The 21059-nt window shown below is 39.3% G+C and overlaps 1 protein-coding gene across 2 annotated transcripts in view; it reads left to right on the top strand.

The window, feature by feature from the left end:
* The window catches only part of GLDC (glycine decarboxylase), a 69012-nt gene that overhangs the window by 6430 nt on the left and 41523 nt on the right, over positions 1 to 21059 (top strand). For both annotated transcript variants that reach the window (XM_030567535.1, XM_030567534.1), the window contains exons 3-8: positions 5136 to 5271; positions 14801 to 14965; positions 15308 to 15385; positions 16368 to 16515; positions 16776 to 16972; positions 18416 to 18512. In XM_030567535.1, coding sequence (XP_030423395.1) covers positions 5136 to 5271; positions 14801 to 14965; positions 15308 to 15385; positions 16368 to 16515; positions 16776 to 16972; positions 18416 to 18512 — 821 coding nt within the window. The remainder of the gene's footprint in view (positions 1 to 5135; positions 5272 to 14800; positions 14966 to 15307; positions 15386 to 16367; positions 16516 to 16775; positions 16973 to 18415; positions 18513 to 21059) is intronic.

Below are 21059 nucleotides of genomic sequence, written 5' to 3'. Positions count from 1 at the left end.
CCATTGAGAGGCATTCGTGGACAGAGGACCGTTCTTATGGGATGGACTCCACCTGATTAGGAAGGGAAATTGGCACAACGGATTAAAAGAGCTTTAAAACTAGGAATTCTGGGAACACTGAGAGATGCTCATGTCATCATCATTCCTGCTTCTAAATACTTGCAGGAGGAAAATCAAGTAAGAGGATACAGCAATGGAGAAAGGAACCGAAACTAGAAGAATAGACATCCAAGAGAAAAGACCGCTGACAGTAAGGGTCAGGTAGGTGATATTGGCAGCAGAATGACTGTACCTAATCGAGCAAGGAAACTCGCAAGAAACTAGTAAGATGTCCGTACACCAACATAAGGCGTCTGGGTAACAAAATAGAGTCTGCCAGAATTAGATTTTGATGTGAATAGAAACCTCTTCAGTTTTTTTTTTTTTTAATGAAAAAATCCCATAATAACACAATTCCCAGCAGACTTCAGTTTAACCAAATGTAGATTGGAGGACAAATACTATTAATAATAGTAGGCCCCAGGTATTCTTGAATGTCATAGCTGGCAGTTTTCTTCATCAAATAGTCACTGAACCAACAAAAGGTGATGCCATTTTAGATCTAGTATTGGCAAATAACTAGGGCCACATAGAAGAAATGGTTGTAGAGGACAACCTTGATTTGAGTGATCATGTTTTAATTTGGTTTAAACTAATAGAAGGATAAATAAAAATAAGTCTGCAAATAGGGTCCATGTCAAAAGGGCAGACCTGGAAGAATTAAGGGAAGTGGACTGGACTGAAGGATCTGAATGTGGAAGAGGCTTGGAATTACTTAGTTTCTGCAACTTTGACTTTATCTGAAGCCTGCACCCTAAGCAAGGGGGGAAAAATTCATAGGGAAAGGTTGCAGAACAAGCTGGATGAGCAAACATCTCAAATGGATTAAGAGCGAGCCTACAAGGAATGGAAGATGGGATGGATCTGCAAGGAAAGTTACCTCTTGGCGATCAGAAAGTATAGAGAAAAAGTGAGGAGAACTGCCAAAAGCCAAGCAGAATTGGACCTTGCAGTAGTAAAGCTGGTTTAGTCCTATAACGGGGTGGCCAAGTTTACTTACCCTGGGAGCTGAATATGACAATTGTCAGAAGTTTGTGAGCTGGGTTTGTGAGCAAGGCTTCAGCCCCGTGGAAGGCACCTGCTGGGGCTCAAGGCTTCAGCCCTGCTCTTATTGAAGCCCCAGCAGGCACACCCTGCAGGACTGAAGCTCTGAGAAGTCCCTAGCCCCACCACCCTGCTGCTTCCACCCCCAGTCTGGTAGGTGGAGACTTGGGTGGGGGAGGGGAAGGAATATGGGTGGCTCTGTGAGCCATACTCTAACTGTAAAAGAGCTGTGGTTTGGCCACCTCTGCCATATAAATAAAGAGAAAACAACGAAAGAAGTGGGACTGTTCAGCGCTGAGCATGGAGTGGTGATTAAAGATAACCTAGGCATGGCACAACATCTAAATGAATACTTTGCTTCTGTTTTTAATAAAGATAATAAGGAACTTAAGGATAGCTTCAGGTGGCTAATAGGAATGAAAATATGGAAGTAGGAATTACTATATCTGAGGTAGAAGTCAAACTCAAACAGCTTAATGGAACCAAGTCAGGGGGCCCAGGTAATCTCCATCCAAGAATATTAAATGAACTGGCACATGAAATTGCAAGACCAATAGCAAGGATTTTAAATTAATCTGTCAACTTGGGGGCTGTTACCTCTGACTGGCAAATTGCTAATATAGTACCTATTTTTAAGAAGGGTTGGGGGGCAATGATCCAAGAAACTCCAGGCCCCTTAGCTTGACCTCAATTGTATGCAAGGTCTTGGAACAAATTTTGAAAGAGAAAGTAGTTCAGAATATAGAAAAATTGGGATAAATCACAACATAGTTAGTCTGGCACAATTGACTTGATCTTTTTTTGTGAAGAGAATCAATTTTTAGAAAAGGAAATGCAGTATTTCCAATCTACCTGGATTTCAGTAAGGTATTTGATATAGTTCCACATAGGAAATTATTAAATTGAAGATGAGGATTAATATGAGAATTGAAAGATGGGTAAGGAATTGGGTAAAGGATAGGGTGACCAGATGTCCCATATTTAAAGGGACATTCCTGTTTTTGGGGACTTTCTTATATAGGTGCCTATTATACACACACCCCTCCCATTTTTTCACAGTTGCTATCTGGTAACCTTATTAAAGGGGAGACTACAATGGGTCATACTCTCAGGCTGGAGGAAGGTAACCAAAGGAGGAGTTCCTCAGGGGATCAGTCTTGGGACCAATCTTGTTTAACATTTTCATTATGACCTTGGCACGAAATGGGGGAATATTAATAAAGTTTGCAGATGACAAAGTTGGGAGGTATTGCCAATATGGAGGAGGCCCAAGAAGATCTGGAGGACCTTGAAAACTGTAATAATAGAAATTTAATAGTGCAGAATGCACTTAGAGACTAACAACAAGAATTTTTGCTATAAGCTGGGAACATATCAGAAGTGACAGAGGGGGAGAAAGATCTGGATAATCACAGGATGATTGAGCCACCAATGTGGTACGGCCATGAAAAAAGCTAATGCAGTACTAGGATGCAGCAGGCGAGGTATTTCCAGGGGAGAAAGAGAAAGGTTAATAGCATTATACGAGGCACTAGTAAGACCTCATCTGGAATAGTGTATGCAATTCTGGTCTCCACGTTTAAGAAAGATTAATTCAAATTGGACCAAGTGCAGAGAAGAGCTGCTAGGATGCTCACAGGAATGGAGAACCTATCTTATGAGAGAAGACTTAAGGAGCTTGGCTTGTTTAGCCTAGCTAAACAACGGGTGACAGGAGATATGGCTGCTCTTGAAATACACCAGAGGGATGAACACTGGAGAGGCAGAGAAGTTATTTACATTAAGGGTCAATGATGGCACAAGAATAAATGGATTTAAACTGGCCATCAACAAGTTTAGGCTTGAAATTAGATGAAGATTTCTAACCATTAAAGGAGTGAAATTCTGGAACAACCTCCCAAGGGGAGCAGTGGGGGCAAAAAACCTAACTCATTTCAAGACTGAGCTTGCTAAGATTATGGAAGATGTGTTGTGATGAGGTTGCCTGTGATGGCACATAGCTCATCTGTGACTGCTAGTAGCAAATACCTCCAATGGTCAGTGATGGGATGCTAGATGGGGAGGGTTCTGAGTTAAAGAGAATTCTTTCCAAGGTGTCTGGCTGGGGGCAGAGGGAGTGATCTTGCCCACATGCTCTGTCTAATTGATTACCATATTTGGTGTCAGGAAGGAACCCTCTGCCCCCCAAGTCAGATTGGGAGAGGCCCTGGGTTTTTTTGCCTCTCTGTCCAGCATGGAGCATAGATCACTTGTTAGTTTGAACTAGAGCAAAAGGTGAATTTTCTGTAACTTGAAGTCTTTAAATCCTGATTTGAGAACTTCAGTAACTCAGTCAGAGATTATGGGCCTAATATAGGAGTGAGTGCATGAAGTTCAGTGGCTTGCAATGTGCAGGAAGTCAGACTAGGTGATCACAATGATCTCTTTTGGTTTTAAAGTTTAAGTTGCTCTCTTCTTATCAGAAAGGAAATGTTACTCAGGGCCGGATAAACCCATGCACTTGAAGAGGGTATTTGCAAGGAAGGGATTGCTCAAGGTATTGGTAGTGATACAGGGGGAGGGGAAAGGGGAGAAAAAATGCACACGCTTAGATCACCAGTTCAGATACAGTGCAGAGCAGTGAGTATGGTCATCAGGTATGATACAGCTTGGTCTGTGAAAAGAGTTGATGTCATGTGTGGAGGCTGGCCTCAAAACAAATACTGTCACAAGACAATATCAGGCCACTACATTCTGTGACTGCATTGAACAAATGCTCTACTTCTTGCACATAAATTGCCCCTTGGCCATAGCCACACAAAGCAGAAGACACTGTGACATGTCACCATGTGTGAAATTTCCAGTCAGACATGGCACCGTGGCAGTGGTCCATCCCATTCAGATCTGATCAATCTTGTCTGAAATAGTTGGGGGAAACAATTTCCCAAGCAGAGGCATCCCTCAAGCCATTAACCTATGGGAACCAGTTGCAGTGAATGTGACTTTACGATTACAATGGTGGTGGTGGGAACCAATTACTCATCTGCACCACAACTTTAACATTTTTGTTATCATGTTTGTGATTAGTGAGAGTTGCGATGTGTCTTCTGCCAATGGCCCAGTAAGCTGTCCCGTAGATGGAGAGGTCTATTCCAAAGCCTACTCTACTATAAAACTGACCTGGTTTGCCTAGTTTTATGTTCTATAATTCCTTCGGGAATAAACTGCATCAGAACTGAAGGGAGAAATCATTTGTATTACCACTGCACATGGCATATTACTGAGAATAAGGTAAAATATAAAGTTCCTTAATATTCTAGCCTCTGATGTTTAGGCACCTTCCTGGGTAGGAAGCTGGGAAAGTTTGAGATCTATTTATGACCTGTTCACTAAACCTTAATTATAAGTGATGTATAGCTTCATCTAGTTGTTGATTCTGCCAGTTCCAGCTGAGTAAAGGTCCCTTCCTAGAGTGCCTGTATTCATGCATATGCAACTACCCCAGAAAGCATGTGGGGTTTGAAAATCCCCAACCTTCTCCCTCTGTAGTACGGAAAATGTTTGGAATCTTATGAAGATTTAGGCAATGGTTTATCCTTTGGTAGTGGCATTTACTTTGTTTAATTAACTTACACTGTATTAGTATTGTAGGACTAAAGCAAGAAAAGAATAGTTTCCTGAAACTTAAAACTTTCATGTTAAGAGATTAGTGGGATGTAACTATTCACAAAGGCAACCTATAAGGGAGGAGGAGAAATGGAAGTTAATGTATAATATCAATGTTACTCAAATCTGTTGCTTGTTGGGAAATATTTTGATCTGGTAGACTTAAATTCTCCCTAAATATTTTACTAGATTAATACCTCACTTACTACTGTCTCTTCCCTTAGTTTGTTCTAAAACTGTTGACAACTGCTCATTTCTGCACCAAGTCAAGCATGGCAGTTGAGTCAAAACAATTAACATTTGTTCCTATATAACATTTTATGCTATAACATTTTCTTTTCAATCAGGTGAAAATGAAATCCTTGAAACTCTACACAATATTGCAAACAAGAACAAAATCTGGAGGTCCTACATTGGCATGGGTTATTACAACTGCTCGGTACCTCAGGCCATCGTGCGGAACTTGTTGGAGAATGCAGGATGGTAATGTATATGACTTCCTCACTACAAGCATAGAAACATTTCAGAAAAAGAGTATGTAAGTGTGATGCATAGACAAAGATATACAACAGTGCGGTTTGCCAAGACATTCTCATTCTTGATACAGGTGATGTGCTGGTCAGATTGAAACTTGATTAAGGGAATCATAAAAATATTCATCCTGACTTTAGCAGGAGTTTAATACATAATGTGGCAATAGAAAGGTATTGTAACTTATACTTTAACAAATAGAGCATCTCTTTAGTTTGAAAAATCTGGTGCCTAATGCAGAATATTAGCTAAACAGGTGATATTAAAGAAATACGGTTACTCAAGATGAATTTTGAGAGTGGAAAGTTCACACTTTTATTGTTCACTTAACCCATACTTTGACATGAATGGAAACATTCATAACTTCAATTACTTTGGGAAAAATCTAAGGCAAGACCCCAGATTAAAATAACTTTATGTTCTGCCCAAAATTTAAACTTTGAGGTTCAAAATACTTATTCTCACTGGCATCTGTAGTTCCTGGTGGATATATCTGACTCATGAGAAACAATGGTGGTTTTGTACTGACTGGAAGGACGTAAAAAGCTGTAGAAATCTTTAGCCCTCCCCTCCCCCCATGAGATTTCTCTAACTCAGTTTTTCAAACCAAGAAGCTTAGATGTCTTGAATACATAGTCAGAATTTGGGTGCTTCTCTTTGTTTACCTCTTACTGAAGTAGATGAATAAATTAAGTTTACCCACTGTTAAGAATTTTTAGATGCACTGAATGAGAGACAGGGTCTCTCAGAGCTCATGCAACAGCAATGCTCCTGTCTGGAAGGCTTTAGAGTATTGTCAGTCAAACTGGAACTTGACTTATTTTTCAAGAATCTGAAGAGGATAAGTTTCCTTTAGTTACTACTTGGATTATCTTTATACCATGTGCTTTACTAAGATAGTCGTGGCCCTTTACCTCTTTAAAGACATTTCCCAATGAAGACAGCATGGTCAAAATATTCCAACCACAAATTTGGACAGAATGTTTAACATTCAAAATTAAAATATGGGAAAAAAGCATTAATGTGCCAATGCCAACTGTAATTGTTGCCTCCATATCTCCACCCACTCTGCACAAAGACTGAAGACCATCCAATATTCTGACTCTGTCCATATGTACATCTGAAATCCCTTATTCCTAGATCAATGGTACCCAAACTTTTCAGGATCACACCCCCTCCTTACCCCTGTCTGCGACCCCTGCCCCTGGGGTGGGAGCAGGGTCGTGCCTTGGGGGTGGGGGATGTGGCCAGGGGTAAGATGGCAGAAACTGGGGCTGGGAGTAGAGCTGAAAATGTGGGTGTGGAGCTGTGGGGGCAGGGTGCTAGGACTGGAGTGACACTGGCTGGCATTCCCTCTCCACCCCCCTGTGAGGGCTGGCCTGGGCCCGATTATCCCCCCTGGATTTTCCTCTGCATCCCCCTGGGGGTGGGGGGGGGCATGCCACACAGAGTTTGGGAACCTCTGCCATAAATATTCTCTCCTCCTTTTTGTGCAGAAGTGAAGATCTCAACTTAAATCTTCACCGCCAAATCAACTTTGTCTTACATAAAAGACACGTTTTTAAAAAGGTAGAGAAGTGCTTATGATTTAATCAGAGTGCTTGTGATTAAAAAAATATTTAGTAGACTATAAGCGCAGCTAAACTAATCACAGTAAAAAGCATTGGTAACTAAGTTCTAAGCTTGATTTGTGGAGTGTTCGTTAAGGGCTGAAAACATTATGTTCATTCTCAGCCTTTCTGGGATGCTGAAAAAGTGGTTGGCTGAGAATAAACTTAATCACTGTTCCACACAACTAAGTTGTCTGTGTCAGGGTCTCTTTGCGTTACTTAAACATCAAGTATCTCTGCCCTCCCCAAAATTGCACCTTTTTGTATTGTTATATACTACATCTAACATAAGGCTAGAGTTGTCTTGTCCCAGTCATCATCCTGCAGCATTTGCAACCTAAATATTTCAGCACTAGGCTGGTGTGCAAATATTAAAAGTGGATAGAAACTGTCCAATGAAATGCAAAAAAAGTCAGACAGCAAGTGGATTCATAGATTAGATTCTGAGTCCAGAAGGGACCATTGTGATCATCTAGTCTGACTGCTTGTATAAACTCAGGCCATAGAAGTTTGCCAGGATAATTTGTACATCATCTCTTAGTGAAACATCCAATTTTTATTTTAGAACGTAATCAGTGATGGAGAATCCACCATGACCCTTGCTAAAATTTCCAGTGGTTAATTACCCACACTGTCAAAAATTTATATCGTTTTACAGTCTGAATTTGTCGATCTTCACCTTCCAGCCATTGGATTGTGTTACACCTTTCCCAGCTAGACTGAAGAGCGCATTATTAAATATTTGTTTCCCATATAGATGCTTGAAACTGTAATCAAGTCACAGTTGCAGAAAAGTAAACTTTTAAAAAATGTTTTAGTAACGTAGCGTTGGTAAAACAGTTAAGGAAAACATTTTTGGAATGCCCTTTTTTTAAAAAAGCACATCTTAGCACACACAAGCCTAAGCTTTTGAGTCCTGGGATGATGATTTATGCTGGAGAGTGCAAAAAGCCATTATAAATCTCTGCAAAATTTATGGTTTTAAGAAATCAAACTTCCCTAGCAAGTCTTAAATTTTAAATGCTAGGTACTGCAGCCCCATGTTTTATAGTCTAGTATTTCCCATGAGGCTGTGCTTATCTTTTCTGCTCAGTTATGCACCGCGACAATAGTAGTTCTTTCCTTCCCAACTTCTCAGTATCCTAATACAGAAGCTATGCACACTTCAGGATGATTTTTTTCATATTGAAATGTAGCACGGTGTTGGAAAGTGGGTTAGGGTAGAAAGGAATTGTTCGCTTGATATGCGTACATCTCAGTTTGAGACATATGGCCATGCATAGTCTTCTGTTAAAAGAATTGGGTATGGCATTGTGAGGAAGTGAGTGGGAAGGGATTAGGGGCTTTCATTTAGCAGAGAGTGTTTTTCAGATGAGAATATTGTGTGTTTTTAGAAGATTTGCTAGAGAACAGTCTTCCAGGGAAGTTAGATCTTCTAGGAAAATAAGCATCTCTCTAGGAGTCTCAGAACAAGCTGACTTATTCAGACAATGATGAACAACAACTTTATTTCAGAAAGAAAGACTAAACAGCTTAAATATTTTTAAAGGAAAATTGTCAGAACAAGGCTATGTAGAAGTTCTTATAAATGCCTGAAGTTTGAACACAAATAGCAGCTGTTTGAGTTAGTTTCCAGAAAAGTGCTTGTTTTTAAAGTCTGAAATGTTGTGTTTTCTGTACTCTAAAAATCACCTTGATCAATCTGCTTCAAAAAACAAAACAAAAAAATTTCTGAGGCAAGATGAGAATTTTCAGTCGAAAAGGAGGCTTTTTTGGGGCGGGGAGAGGGCAGTCAAAGTTAGTAAGCAATGAGAGTCTTAAGATTGTATGCTCCAATCCATTCTAAATGATGGATTTTCTACCAGGCAACTTCATTAGGGAACAACTTGTTCAGTTTTTTTCAGGATATACACTATATCAATTACTCAATTTTCTTTTTCTCCAATTACATAGGAATTGTATATAGTTACAGGCTGCTTGCAAGCTCTAATGACACTTTCACTCTTAACACGTTTCATAGGAAAGCAGAGGCGTTTTAGGTTTAATTTTATCATCAAGAGGACATTCTGTTTTGTGGTATTCACATGGCAAGTGCTTGAGGTCTGGAGACAGAACTAAGTGGCCTGCTATTTTTGAAAACCCATTTAGTCTTCATGTACAATAATGGATTTATAGTAACTCAGCTCTGTGAAATCCAGACAAGACTTTTCCTAGTGGGTCACTGCAAAATATTGGCTGTTTTTATAGAACACTAGCTAATCAGTGTTTACTTTTTTTGTTCTCTGAGTATTCAGAGTTACCTGCCTCAAAACCCTTTGTGGTATAAACTGCACAGCAGAGCAGGACTGTTTAAACACTGCACATTTATGTGCACATGATTCCTGACAGTCTTCACATTATCATTGCATTGAGCTGTTTCCCTAGAAACAGAGCTAATTAATTCCTGTGACGTGACATGAATGTAAACTAATCACCAAAGACTACAAAGAATATTTGGCTTCATAAATAAGATTACAGCAAATCTAGACTTAATCTTGTTCATCTTTCATGTTAGTATTTAGAGTAATATTAACTGTCTATATCACAGTATTTAAGGCTGAGTGGTTTGACTTTTTGTGCACTTTGGTTACAAAATTGCACTTTATAAGAATAAGGCTCATTTAAAAATATATATACACATGAGGTTGAAGGCAGCAAGAGTGCAGGCTCAGGAAAAACACACAAGCAAAAGGGTAAAATTTTCAGAGGGCCTTAATCCCATTGACTCAACTGAAATTTTGGCTCCATAGTCATTTAACATACTGTATTTCAAGAGTACCTATCACAGTTAACATGCTTCTATGCTGAGTATACTTGAGTAACTTGTTTAAAGCAACTTAAGTGATTTTTTGAGGGTGGGAGCACAATGCTCTCTCTTAATTAACTCTATATGTTGATGGGTGCTGCGATTAGTGCAACACTAGGTTATGGATATACAGTAAAAATCGCTGTGGTTTAGTTTACATGGGTTGGGAAAGCACTGTTTAATGAGGCCAAAATGTGGTTCAACCAAATGGGGATCCTTAATAGAACTTCAGATGAACCCATAAGATATTTCAGGACCAGTGTAATTTTTTTTAAGCACTGAAAGGAAAAATATAGTATGCGATCATATAATTAAAGACTGTATCGTCATGCATACGCATAAGGGGGAAGAATGAAGGTTGCACAGGTAAACTTAAATCTGGCATTTCTGAACATTTGAGTGTTTGACTCTGCAGCCTTAAAGTTCTCAACATAATTGTATCTGTAATACTTAGAATATTCTGCATATGTGTTTCAGACAGACATTCATTGTGTCTTTATGCCTTAATTTATGTAGACAAATATTGCTGTCTATATTACATATAACACTTATTGCCACAATCTTGATTTTTTTATTTAACAGTGAACACCTGTTACTCAAAATGAAAAAGACAGATAATTAAAAAAAAACAATTTAAATACTGGGAGTCTTGGCTTTCTATTATAAAGCAGAATCTCTCTCACCTTGTGGCTCATGAAGAGATTGGTCACAAATCCTGGTAGGGATGGTGGGGTTCTGGTAACTTTTTAATATCCTCATTTTTAAAGGTGCTGTGACTTTTTACCTATTAAGATTTCAAAATGAATTATCTGTATCCCTGGAAACCTGGGAATCCATACATCGTAGCGGTAGATAGTATATATTTCTAACCCTGGTGGCACATGAGATTGGATTCTCAAATTTCAAGGTCCCTTGAAAAGTTAATATAAGCCAGCAGGGAAGAAAACAATTAGCACATCCATGACTGGAATAGTAATTCTTGGGCACATAATGTTCAGCTATACAGGCTAGAAAAAGCAAGACTATAGAAAGTATACTCTTGGACAGTCTTCCTAAGGCTTGCTGTATTCTCAAGAATCAGACTTCATATAAGCTTTCAAGTGAGGGCAGGGGACTGGACTAGATGACCACTTGAATCATAGGACTGGAGGGGACCTCAAGATCAGAGCAGTAACAAAGAATTTTTGCAGCCGAGGGAAGGGCCGGCTCCAGGCTCTTCAGCAATTCAGCGGCGGGTCCCTCAGTCCCTCTCGAAGGAAATGACCCGCCGCCGAATTGCTGCTGAAGAATGAATGAAGTGGCCGCGGCAATTCAGCAGCAGGTCCTTCCCTTCAAGAGGGACTGAGGGATCCGCTGCTAAATTGCCCCCAATCACGGCTTTTTTTTTTTCCCTCCTCCACCCTGGTTGGGTGGTAGAGCTGCGCCCCTCTGCTTTGCGCGCCCAAGGCAAGTACCTCACTCGGCTTGCCCTTGTTACGGCGCTGCTCGAGATCATAGAGATGCTGTTTCTCTAACTATTTGGAAACAAAATACAGTAGCACTAAATAAAAACTCTAGGTAAGTTCTTAGACCTTGTAAACAACATTCATAAGTATATACATAAAACTATTTAAAAATCTTTCAGAAATACTATATTTTCTAAAAGTACTGAACACTTTCTAGTTTTCTGTGTCTTTGTGGGATCTGCCATTTCATCAATACTTCCCAGCAGAGATCTAGTTTGAGGCAAAGTAGAACCAAAATAAAAATTATTTTCAGAATTCTAATAAGGACTCTAATTCATTAACAAATAAAATATACCTGTCTTTGAAACATTCTGGTTTCCACTATCTTCTAAGCCAGTTCTTTTGGTTGTTGCCCAAGCTCTGACTAAGAAATCCATGTTTTCAGCCCTTGTCTGCGTGTCCTGCTTCAGGGATAGTTACTGTTATTTCACAGTTCTTTTAAGCTTATTTCTTGCGAGGCATGCATAAGGTATGTCTGCACAGCAAAGAAAAACGTGCAGTGGGAGGGTACCAGAGCCTGGAAGTCTCTACAGCAATGAAACAGTCACACGGCCTGAGCCCCACAAGCTCGAGTTGCCTGGCATGGGCCAGCCGTGGGTTTTTCTTTGCTGTGTTAACATATCGTTAGAGTGCATCTTCAGAACTTTCAGTAACATCTTAGAGCTTATATTCATACAGATGAATACATCTAAGCCCAGTGACAGAAAAACCAAGCATAGAAAAGCAGAGAAAAATCCATACTCACACATACTATTTCTAGTTTCAATTTAAGACTTCTTTGTATTTTTTTCTTTAAGAGGAAAGTACTGAACTTTCATAGCTCATGCCCCCAGACAGCGCTAGAACATACTGAGTTGTTTAAGTAAAAAAATCTCCTTGCCACTCAGAGTGCTTCCTTTAAATCACAGCCAGACTGCTGAAATTAGTTTGGGAATGTTAACTCCTAGAAACTCCCTTTGATCAGAAAAGACAGACAGTGAGTGATGGCCATATGTTTTCCTCCAGTTTATTTGCACAAGAGGCTGTTTGTGTTCCTTGCTATTATGCTAATCATTCCTTTTAATTTGATTTATTGTTGTTGCTATTATGGCTTAGTAGTATATCCGCAGAGTCCCTTTAGTAGGAACCCAATTTTATCTGCTATGTATAAAAACTTCAAATATTTGCCTTGCTAATACAAAACAGATTTCAGAGAAATTCCTAGAAATTTGATTCCCTTTTTAAAAAAAAAAAAAAAAAAGTGCCACTTTATTTGAACTAATGATTTGAAGTTAGAATTGTTAAAGTCCAGGATTTTGGCAGTATCTGTGGCCATATTCTAAGGTGAACTAGCTTTCAAAATGAACTTTGTTAAAACAAGCCTCTTTGTGTTTTAGCGTAGAATAAGCGTTTATACTACATACAAGAGAACCGTTGAACTTATGTACTAACATGGAGGTACACACTTCCTTGACTTGTGGTGTGTATAAACTGTGTCTCCTTAACAGAACGGATTAAAAATGTTTTGTTGTAAATATTTTTGCAATTCAAAGTCATAACATGGATATCGCTAAGCTGTATAGTGATTATGTCCAGTTCTGCAGTACTGTCTGTACTGTCTGTCACATGCATATTGTAAGGCATACCAGCAGGGAGCAGAATTGGGAAGCCCTAAGATAAAAAAATCCTTACTGAGACACAACAATACAGGTTGTATGTACAACAGAGCAAATGTCTGTAACATGAAAACCACCACCAGATATCATTCTAAATGGAAAAATGTTTAACTGTTTTCTTGAAACTATTTGCTTTCTGTTGTGTGTTGGTATACTGAAAAATACCTTCAGCTTCCTTGACATCTGTTTAGAGCTGCATATTCTGAACCTTTCATTGTAACTTTGATCTCTTCCCTTTTCTCTCTATTTTTAATACATTGAAGTATCCTATGGAAATAAGAGAGAGTGGTTACTTTTCAATATAACCGTGGTTTCTTTTGTATAGTGTTTTTCCTGTCCATGAAACTCTAGCTTACTGTGAGGGGCAGACAGTGGTATCTAGAACTTTCCCGCCCCTCCATCTCATTCAGGCTATTAGGAAAACCAAACAACTGCTTAATATCCCCCTTTCCCAACCCCAATTTTTTCCTCATGGTTGCTTTAAACTAAGTTTCCATCAGAATTCAGTTTTGATAAATACTCTGAAAATGTTTTTAAATTGGGAATCTGTTTAACTCCTTTTTGAGTTCCTGAAGAAGGGAAACCTAGTTTAGCAATATAGACTTTTTCCAGAATTACAATTCTTTTTCTGGTGCATTGTGTGGTATATTTTTGGTGCTCTGCGGTCAGAGTCCTCAGCAGCGTTGCACCTTTGTTCAGGGAAGAATCTTAATCTTTCTCTTGGTGCATATTTCTTTTGCAGTGTGAACTCTGGAGTATCTCAAATCCTGGATTGTACAACTTCAAACATAAATACTATTAGAACCACTGAATTGATTTCCCCCTACCCAGACTTGATTTATTTGTGGATCTCATTGAGACTTCAAGATCAAACCAGTTCTGAAGGTTACATACTATGATTTAACTTGCTTTATGTAAGGCTATATGAGATTCCAGTCAGTTGTTTTTCTCCCCCATCATAATTTATTGTACTTGACAAATTTTGATTTCCAAGAGACTATATTTTAAGGGTTTACCATTAAGGCTGAGCTTGTAGACTTAACTCTAGTTAAACTTTCAACCCTTATTTTGCATTAAACACTAGAGGTTTTTTTTGAGTCGGATTTCTCCCATTAAAAAGGAAAACAGACAATTGCCAGTGAACTGGTAAATTCCTTGATGTGAAACTGAATGAGATGGATCCCAACTGCCTCAACGAGCAGTTTATTACAGAACCAACTTCTTCATAGCACCCCAGTATTCTGAACCACTATAGCTTTGGAGTAGCCATTAAGGAGATAGTAAAGTTTGTTTGCTATAAAGTTATGTAGTCAGACAAAGTATTTTAGGTTTAGATTTTTAAATGTCTTGACAATTTCAATAATGCATTGGCTGCAAACATGAGATTTCTAAAAACAGACTTGTTAAAAGCACAACACCAAAATGTTGAACTTGTATTAGATCTAAATATTTTATGACCTGATAGACTTTCTCCATCCGTCAGTTGCTGAGAATTGAGTTCTGTTGACCCAACCAGAAGTGTTAGCTCCTGTGCCTCTGTAGTTACAGATAAATATTCTAATAATTTCATGATCTCAAAAATAGTAAATTTTAACTTAAATTCTGTTCACAATGAGAAAAAAAAACTATTTTCCAAGTAAAGAACCAAATGCATATTGGCGGGATAAATGTTCTTAACTTCCAGGAGGGTATTAAGAGCATGGAACAACTAAAACACATTAGTGTGCTTTTGAACAGATTTCCCTGTTTATATTCATGTAAAATAGTGGAGGGCGGGGAGGGGGAAAGGGAGAGAAATACTTATGTTTAAACCCATTTGCAAAGAAGTGCTAAGGACCTGATATATAAAATGTGTTTATCTAACAGGGTTACCCAGTATACCCCTTACCAACCTGAGGTTTCCCAGGGTAGACTGGAGAGCCTGTTAAATTACCAGACTATGGTGTGTGACATCACAGGAATGGATGTGGCCAATGCATCTTTACTGGATGAGGGGACTGCTGCAGCAGAGGCTATGCAACTATGTCACAGGTAACATATGCAAATGGATGGCTAACTTAGACTCAAGAAAGAATTGTGAAGTGTTTTGCTTTATTTGCTTATGTGGAACTGAATGGTTCAGTGGACTAAAAATGACACTGTACCTCACAGTGAATCAGTATTCTGCAGTGCTAGTCTGGTATTTTCCACAAAACACAAAATTAACTGTATACAATACTTTGCATTTATGAATTAGATTTCTCTGAACATTTTCAATGTGAAATATGTATTATAATAAAAACATGTACGTGAGTGAGAGAAGCAACTGTTCTGTTCTTGGATTTTAGTTTGTACCCTGATCCACTTAACCTTTTCTCCCTTCCTTTAAAACAGGCACAACAAGAGGAGAAAGTTCTATGTTGATGTCCGATGCCACCCTCAAACGATAGCAGTAGTCCAAACTAGAGCAAAGTAATTCTAATCTCTATCTTGCTTAATAAGTAGCACAAGCAGGCACATGAAATATTTTACCATCACACCTCTCTTATTCTATACTGACCAAATATTGAATATTACAAGTACTACACTGATTATGTTGATAAATAGGTGTGCTTTGGGAAATGTAAGAGAACCTGCAGTAGCTAGTTTGGGGACTGACTTTGGCTATACTGCAAGTACGTCATGTTACTGAGAATTTCCTCTAGGATAGTTCATGCAAACCTTGTAACATATCTTTAATTCAGTGGCTGAACTAACTGATTAGATCCATTTCCCATAACTGATACCTAAAGTTCTACCTTGTTTAGCTGCAGCTAAACATCTTGATGTTTCAATATTGCATTAGTCTGTGTAAAGCAAATACAGTAATTTTGTATCATGCAATCTTGTTTGTAACTAATCTTCCAAATAAACAGCCATGAACTAATTCACAATTTTAAAATGCAGGTAAACCTATAGAAACAAGAAAATATTTCTCCTGTCTGCACTGTTAACAAACCTGTGCACATCTGAGCATTGAACTCCATATGAACATTCTCTTACCTAGCAAATGATGCATTACTTTGAAGGAAATCAATAAGGTTTAGTGAAACAAACTCTTAATAAATTCATAGTTACTTGCAAAAATCCTATATTAAGAGAATGTAAATAGAGGTTGCAAAGCCAAGCCCTCCAAAGTTAGGAAATGCAAAATATAAGTTAATTCTGCTCCCTTCTGCATATGCAGTATGATGATCTTTACTTTCATGATCACATGCTATTTTTGTGGCACAGTAACTTTCACCACCATAGATGCTCACACTTCCTTATCTGTGTAGCAGTGGGAAGCATGTTCAATCAGCTATAATTTAAGAAAAATATTCCCTAAATCAGTGAAGAAGTCAAATCTGTTGAATGTTATCCCAAAGTATGAAATGGCTTCAATAACTTTTGCGTGCCATCTCTTGCTTTGCAGTTACAGTTGTGTTGCCATTGAGCTGAAATTGCCCCATGAGATGGATTTCAGTGGTAAAGATGTCAGTGGAGTGCTATTTCAGTACCCAGATACCCAGGGGAAGGTGGAAGATTTCACTGAACTGGTTGAAAGAGCCCACCAAAATGGGGTAAGATTCAGTACTATCACTGTTGTCCAGGGGAAGGAGGGGGGACCACACGGGACTAGATCTAACGTTTACAATGCCTACAGTTGTAGCTGAGTTAATTTTCTTTATAGATGATGTACAGAGCCAAGACTACTTTTAGGCTTCAGTTTCACATGAATGCTATAAAACAGTCTGAAGTAGAATCTTGATGCCCCAAATTTGATACTATGTGTGTGCTTTTCAGAGAAGAGGCTAACAACTGTATGCTCTTATGTTTTCAGACTCTTGTCTGCTGTGCTACTGACCTCTTGGCTCTGTGTATTTTGAGGCCTCCAGGAGAGTTTGGGGTGGATGTTGCTCTGGGTAGCTCCCAGAGGTTTGGGGTACCACTCTGTTATGGGGGACCACATGCTGCCTTCTTTGCTGTCAAAGAAAACCTGGTGAGAATGATGCCTGGGAGAATGGTTGGAGTTACAAGGTAAGGTTGGGGCATTTCTTTAATTTCTCAGCTGGAAATGTCTGATATGGCCCCCCAAATCATAGTATCTAAGCACCTCATAATCTTTAATAAACTTATCCTCACAACAGCTCTTTCAGGTAGAGGAAATACAATTATCTTCATTTTATATATCGTGAGCTGTAACACAGACTAAGTGACATGCCCAAGGTCACACTTCCTGGATCCCAATAGGTCACACAGCTCTATAGCAGACCTAAACCTGGATCCCCCACTCCAGTGTCCTAACTATTCCACTATCCTTCTCATAAATTAGGAGAATGAAGCATGGTTGAAATTTTCCCCATGATTATAATAAATTTGTTGGGTAAAGTAAAACATTGTTTACAGAAAAAACTTGAGAGAATGAAATTCTCCACTGAGAGAATTAAGAACTAGAAGTATCTAAGTTCATTTCTATTAAAGAAGTGGGGCCTGTGGGCAATAGTTTAAAAGCTCAATAAATTTTGATTAAAAAAAAAAAATTGGTGGCGAGGAGAGCCATCCTCATGAGAGTCTGAGGTCCCTCACTGAACGGACATCTCCCTTTGTGGGACATGCAGGCCATCTGAATTAGCAGTATTTCACTTACTTGACTGTTCTAGTTTACCAGACTTTCAAATGTTTATCTGAACCCTTACTGAGATTCACTCCTCACTACCATAAACTTCAGGAAGCAGACAGAAAATTCAGAAAACCTGTTGAGGTATCAAGAAATTTAAGTGAAGGAAACTTGAACTAAATAATGCAGTGAAGGTGGGGAAACTCTTAATGATGGGGGAGGGAAAGAGGAGGGAAAACACTGAAGAAAATGCCTGTTTTATACCCAGTATAGTAGTGTTTCGGAATATTAAGAACATGCTTAACAGAATACTCTATAACTAACTGTCAGTTAAAAAATTGTACATATTGGAACAAAAAACCTACACATGCTTCTGAAACAATATAACTTCTGAAATTAATAGGTTTTGTACTTACCACTAGCAAGTTTATGAACATTTCTTCCCCTAAAGGCAGGGGCACTTGACAGATGTGATTTGGATAAATATAGTCGTTTTGGATCTTTCAGAACCTTCTACTGAGTATTGCTCAAAAAAGTCTCCCAATCCAGGGTATCTGTCATTTGAGGGATAGTGAGAAGGAAGTGGACAGGTCTGGTTCCCTTTATTGTTATCTTGAGAGAGAGAAAGAGAGAGTGTGTGTGTGTGTGTGTGTTTGTTTTCTGAACATGAACATCTGTTCAGGGATAGGCTAAGGTTTGGGTCACTTTTTACTTTACTCAGAATGGTTATCTGTTGGAGTTCTTCACCCTAAAAGAATTCCACCAGTTAGCTTTAACTTAGCAAACTAAGCATAGCAGTTCAGTTAATGCAGAGCCTGTATCAACGTAAACTAACAAAAGAAATACTTTCTTTTATGGTCCAGAGATGCAAATGGAAAGGAAGTATATCGTCTTGCATTGCAAACTCGAGAGCAGCATATTAGAAGGGACAAGGCGACCAGCAACATCTGTACAGCACAGGTGACCTCTGTGTCAAAAATCTGTGTGTGTGTGTTGCAGCCACTTGTCATGGAGGGGGAACTCCACTGAGTAGTACTGAGTTCCTATAAACTGGATGCTCTACTTTTGGAGATGTAGAATTTTACCACTCCAGAATGAAGAATTCCGCTTTGTATTTGTGCAGAAATAATTTCAGAATTTAAACAGTGAAAATGTGAACTTTATAGGTTTGTGATGTGCAAATAGCTATTAAATTCTTACTATTATAAAATAGCTATTTTCAAATCAAAATGGAATAATGATAAATGAAATGTCTAGGTTGAGAAGGGCCCAGGAATAAAGTAATAACTTTTTTTTGCATGAGATTTTGAGAATTTTTTTTGGTACTTTTTGCAGCTGTGATTATGACAAACATCTTTATAATTAGATGTATTCAAAAAACTTTTGGTCCCTATGCAGCCTGTATTCATCCTCTTAATGTGTTTTGCCACAATTTCTCTCTTTAGATTAATACTAGATAGAGAGTTTTAGATCTTTAGCACTCATGAGAGATGTTATGGTAGAAAGCAGTTAATTCTCTTGAGTGCAGACCTTAAACAGTTATTCTGTTGAAAGTTATATTTAGGGTTTTGTGAGATTCAAACCAGAAACTCAAGCATTCCGCCCAGGATACAGAGACTATTGAAAGATGTGTGATGTATAACGGGATATTTAATTTTATCTACCATCTAGTGATCTGAGATGGTTCTGCCTCCAGATCAACTACAGTGGTGAGATTGACATTAGAATGAGGGCCTCAATGAGCACATGAGAAACAATCCACTGTGTGTTCTCTGATTGGTAATGTAATAAACTTTATTAATGAAACAAACCATCACAAATACTGTAATGTAGCAAAGGAGACAGAGCCAATACAGAATGTCCAGGACTTGCATTACTCACATCATACCTTATGAGGAACCCTGAAATAGGTGATGTGATCCACATATTGGAATACACGTACCTGATGACCATGTATCCCACTTTCCACAGGGTGTGTATCATCTTTTAAAAGGAGTTACACTAATGCCCACATTCCCTATACGTATTTTGTAATGGTTTTAGCCTCTTTTTTCCTTATATGTACTTCCACACAGGGCCATCCCTAGCCATTTGGGTGCCCTACGCAGCCCCACCCCAGGGTCTGGGTGGCAGAAGCTGTGGGGGGCACTTTTGGGAGCCCCACAGGCTCAGAGTGGCCCAGGGGATTAGCAGGGGGCCAGGAGCAGCCTGCTCCACTTCCCTTGCCCTGGCCCCAGACGTATTGCTTGGGGGCGGCAGCAGGAAGCAGAACAGCCCAGCCCCAGCCAGCTCCGCTCCACCAGCTCCCAGCCACGGCACTCCACTTCTTGCCGCCGGTGAGTAGGGGGTGGGGAACATTTCCCTAACAACCCCTAGTGACACAGCTGGGGCTGGGGCTGGGGCAGGGGCAAGGGAAGCAGAGCGGGCTGGGGCCACGTTGCTCCGCTTCCCACCACCGGCGAGTGTGGGTGGCATCCTTTTCCCCAACCTCCTCTTGCAGTGGTCCTTCCTCTTGCAGTGGGCTTAGCCTGCGGGTGGGCCAGCCAGGAGATATAGGCGGCAGCACCAGCCCTGCAGCACGGCCTAGGCACCATGAAATTTGGGGCAGTTTGGTGCCCCAAATTTCATGGTGCCTTACGCAGCTGCATATGCCTAAGGACAGCCCTGCTTCCACACTTCAGTAATTTTGGGGTCCCTAATTTTGATAAGTCAATTTGTCATTTACATTAGACTCATAAGCATTTATTTCAGTTAGTTGCCCTGGTATATCTGTGGTTCGTGCATGTATTCAGTTAAGCTCAGCATCTTTTGAACTTTACCCTAAAATTCCAAAAGTATGTTCTTGTGGTCCCATACTATGCTTTTTCCCAGCATCCAACACTTTTGATTTCAGGCATACTTATCTTGTGACTTATTCCCAAACATTCATGTCAAGCTAGGACTTGGTTATACTAACCTACTTGTCATACAGGCCAGAGGCCTTATAGGTCCATGCATTACAGCCTTCTAATACCTATGTCTTTATGTATATATTAGAGAGACAAGGTGGATGAGGTAATTTTTATATATATTTTTTATTGGACGCACATCTGTTGGAGAGAGAGATAAGCTCCAAAGTTTCTCTCCAACAGAACTTGGTCCAATAAAAGATATTACTTCGCACACCTTATCTCTCTCTGATGTGCTGGCACTGACAGGGCTATAACAACACTATTTACCTGCACTGAGTGTACGCCACTGGGGTCATTATAATAATATTTAGTGTTTTGTATATAAAGGTATTAACTAAATTCAGCAGTACCACTATGATGTACATATGCAAGTATTATCATTTTGGTTTTACATTGGGAAACTGAGGAACAGAGGTTTGACTTGCTAGCCATTAATAGAGCCAAGACTCAAATCTTGGTCTCTCAACTACCAATATTGTGCTTTAGTAACTATATCATGTTGTGTCTCAAATAGAAATCTACAGGGAGTTTTAGCAATATCTGCAGAACTTTTATA

Source organism: Gopherus evgoodei, chromosome 6, assembly GCF_007399415.2.
Source record: "Gopherus evgoodei ecotype Sinaloan lineage chromosome 6, rGopEvg1_v1.p, whole genome shotgun sequence".
Lineage (NCBI taxonomy): Eukaryota > Metazoa > Chordata > Testudines > Testudinidae > Gopherus > Gopherus evgoodei.
Note: the sequence above shows the minus strand (reverse complement) of the source record. Positions and strands in the feature narration are given on the sequence as shown.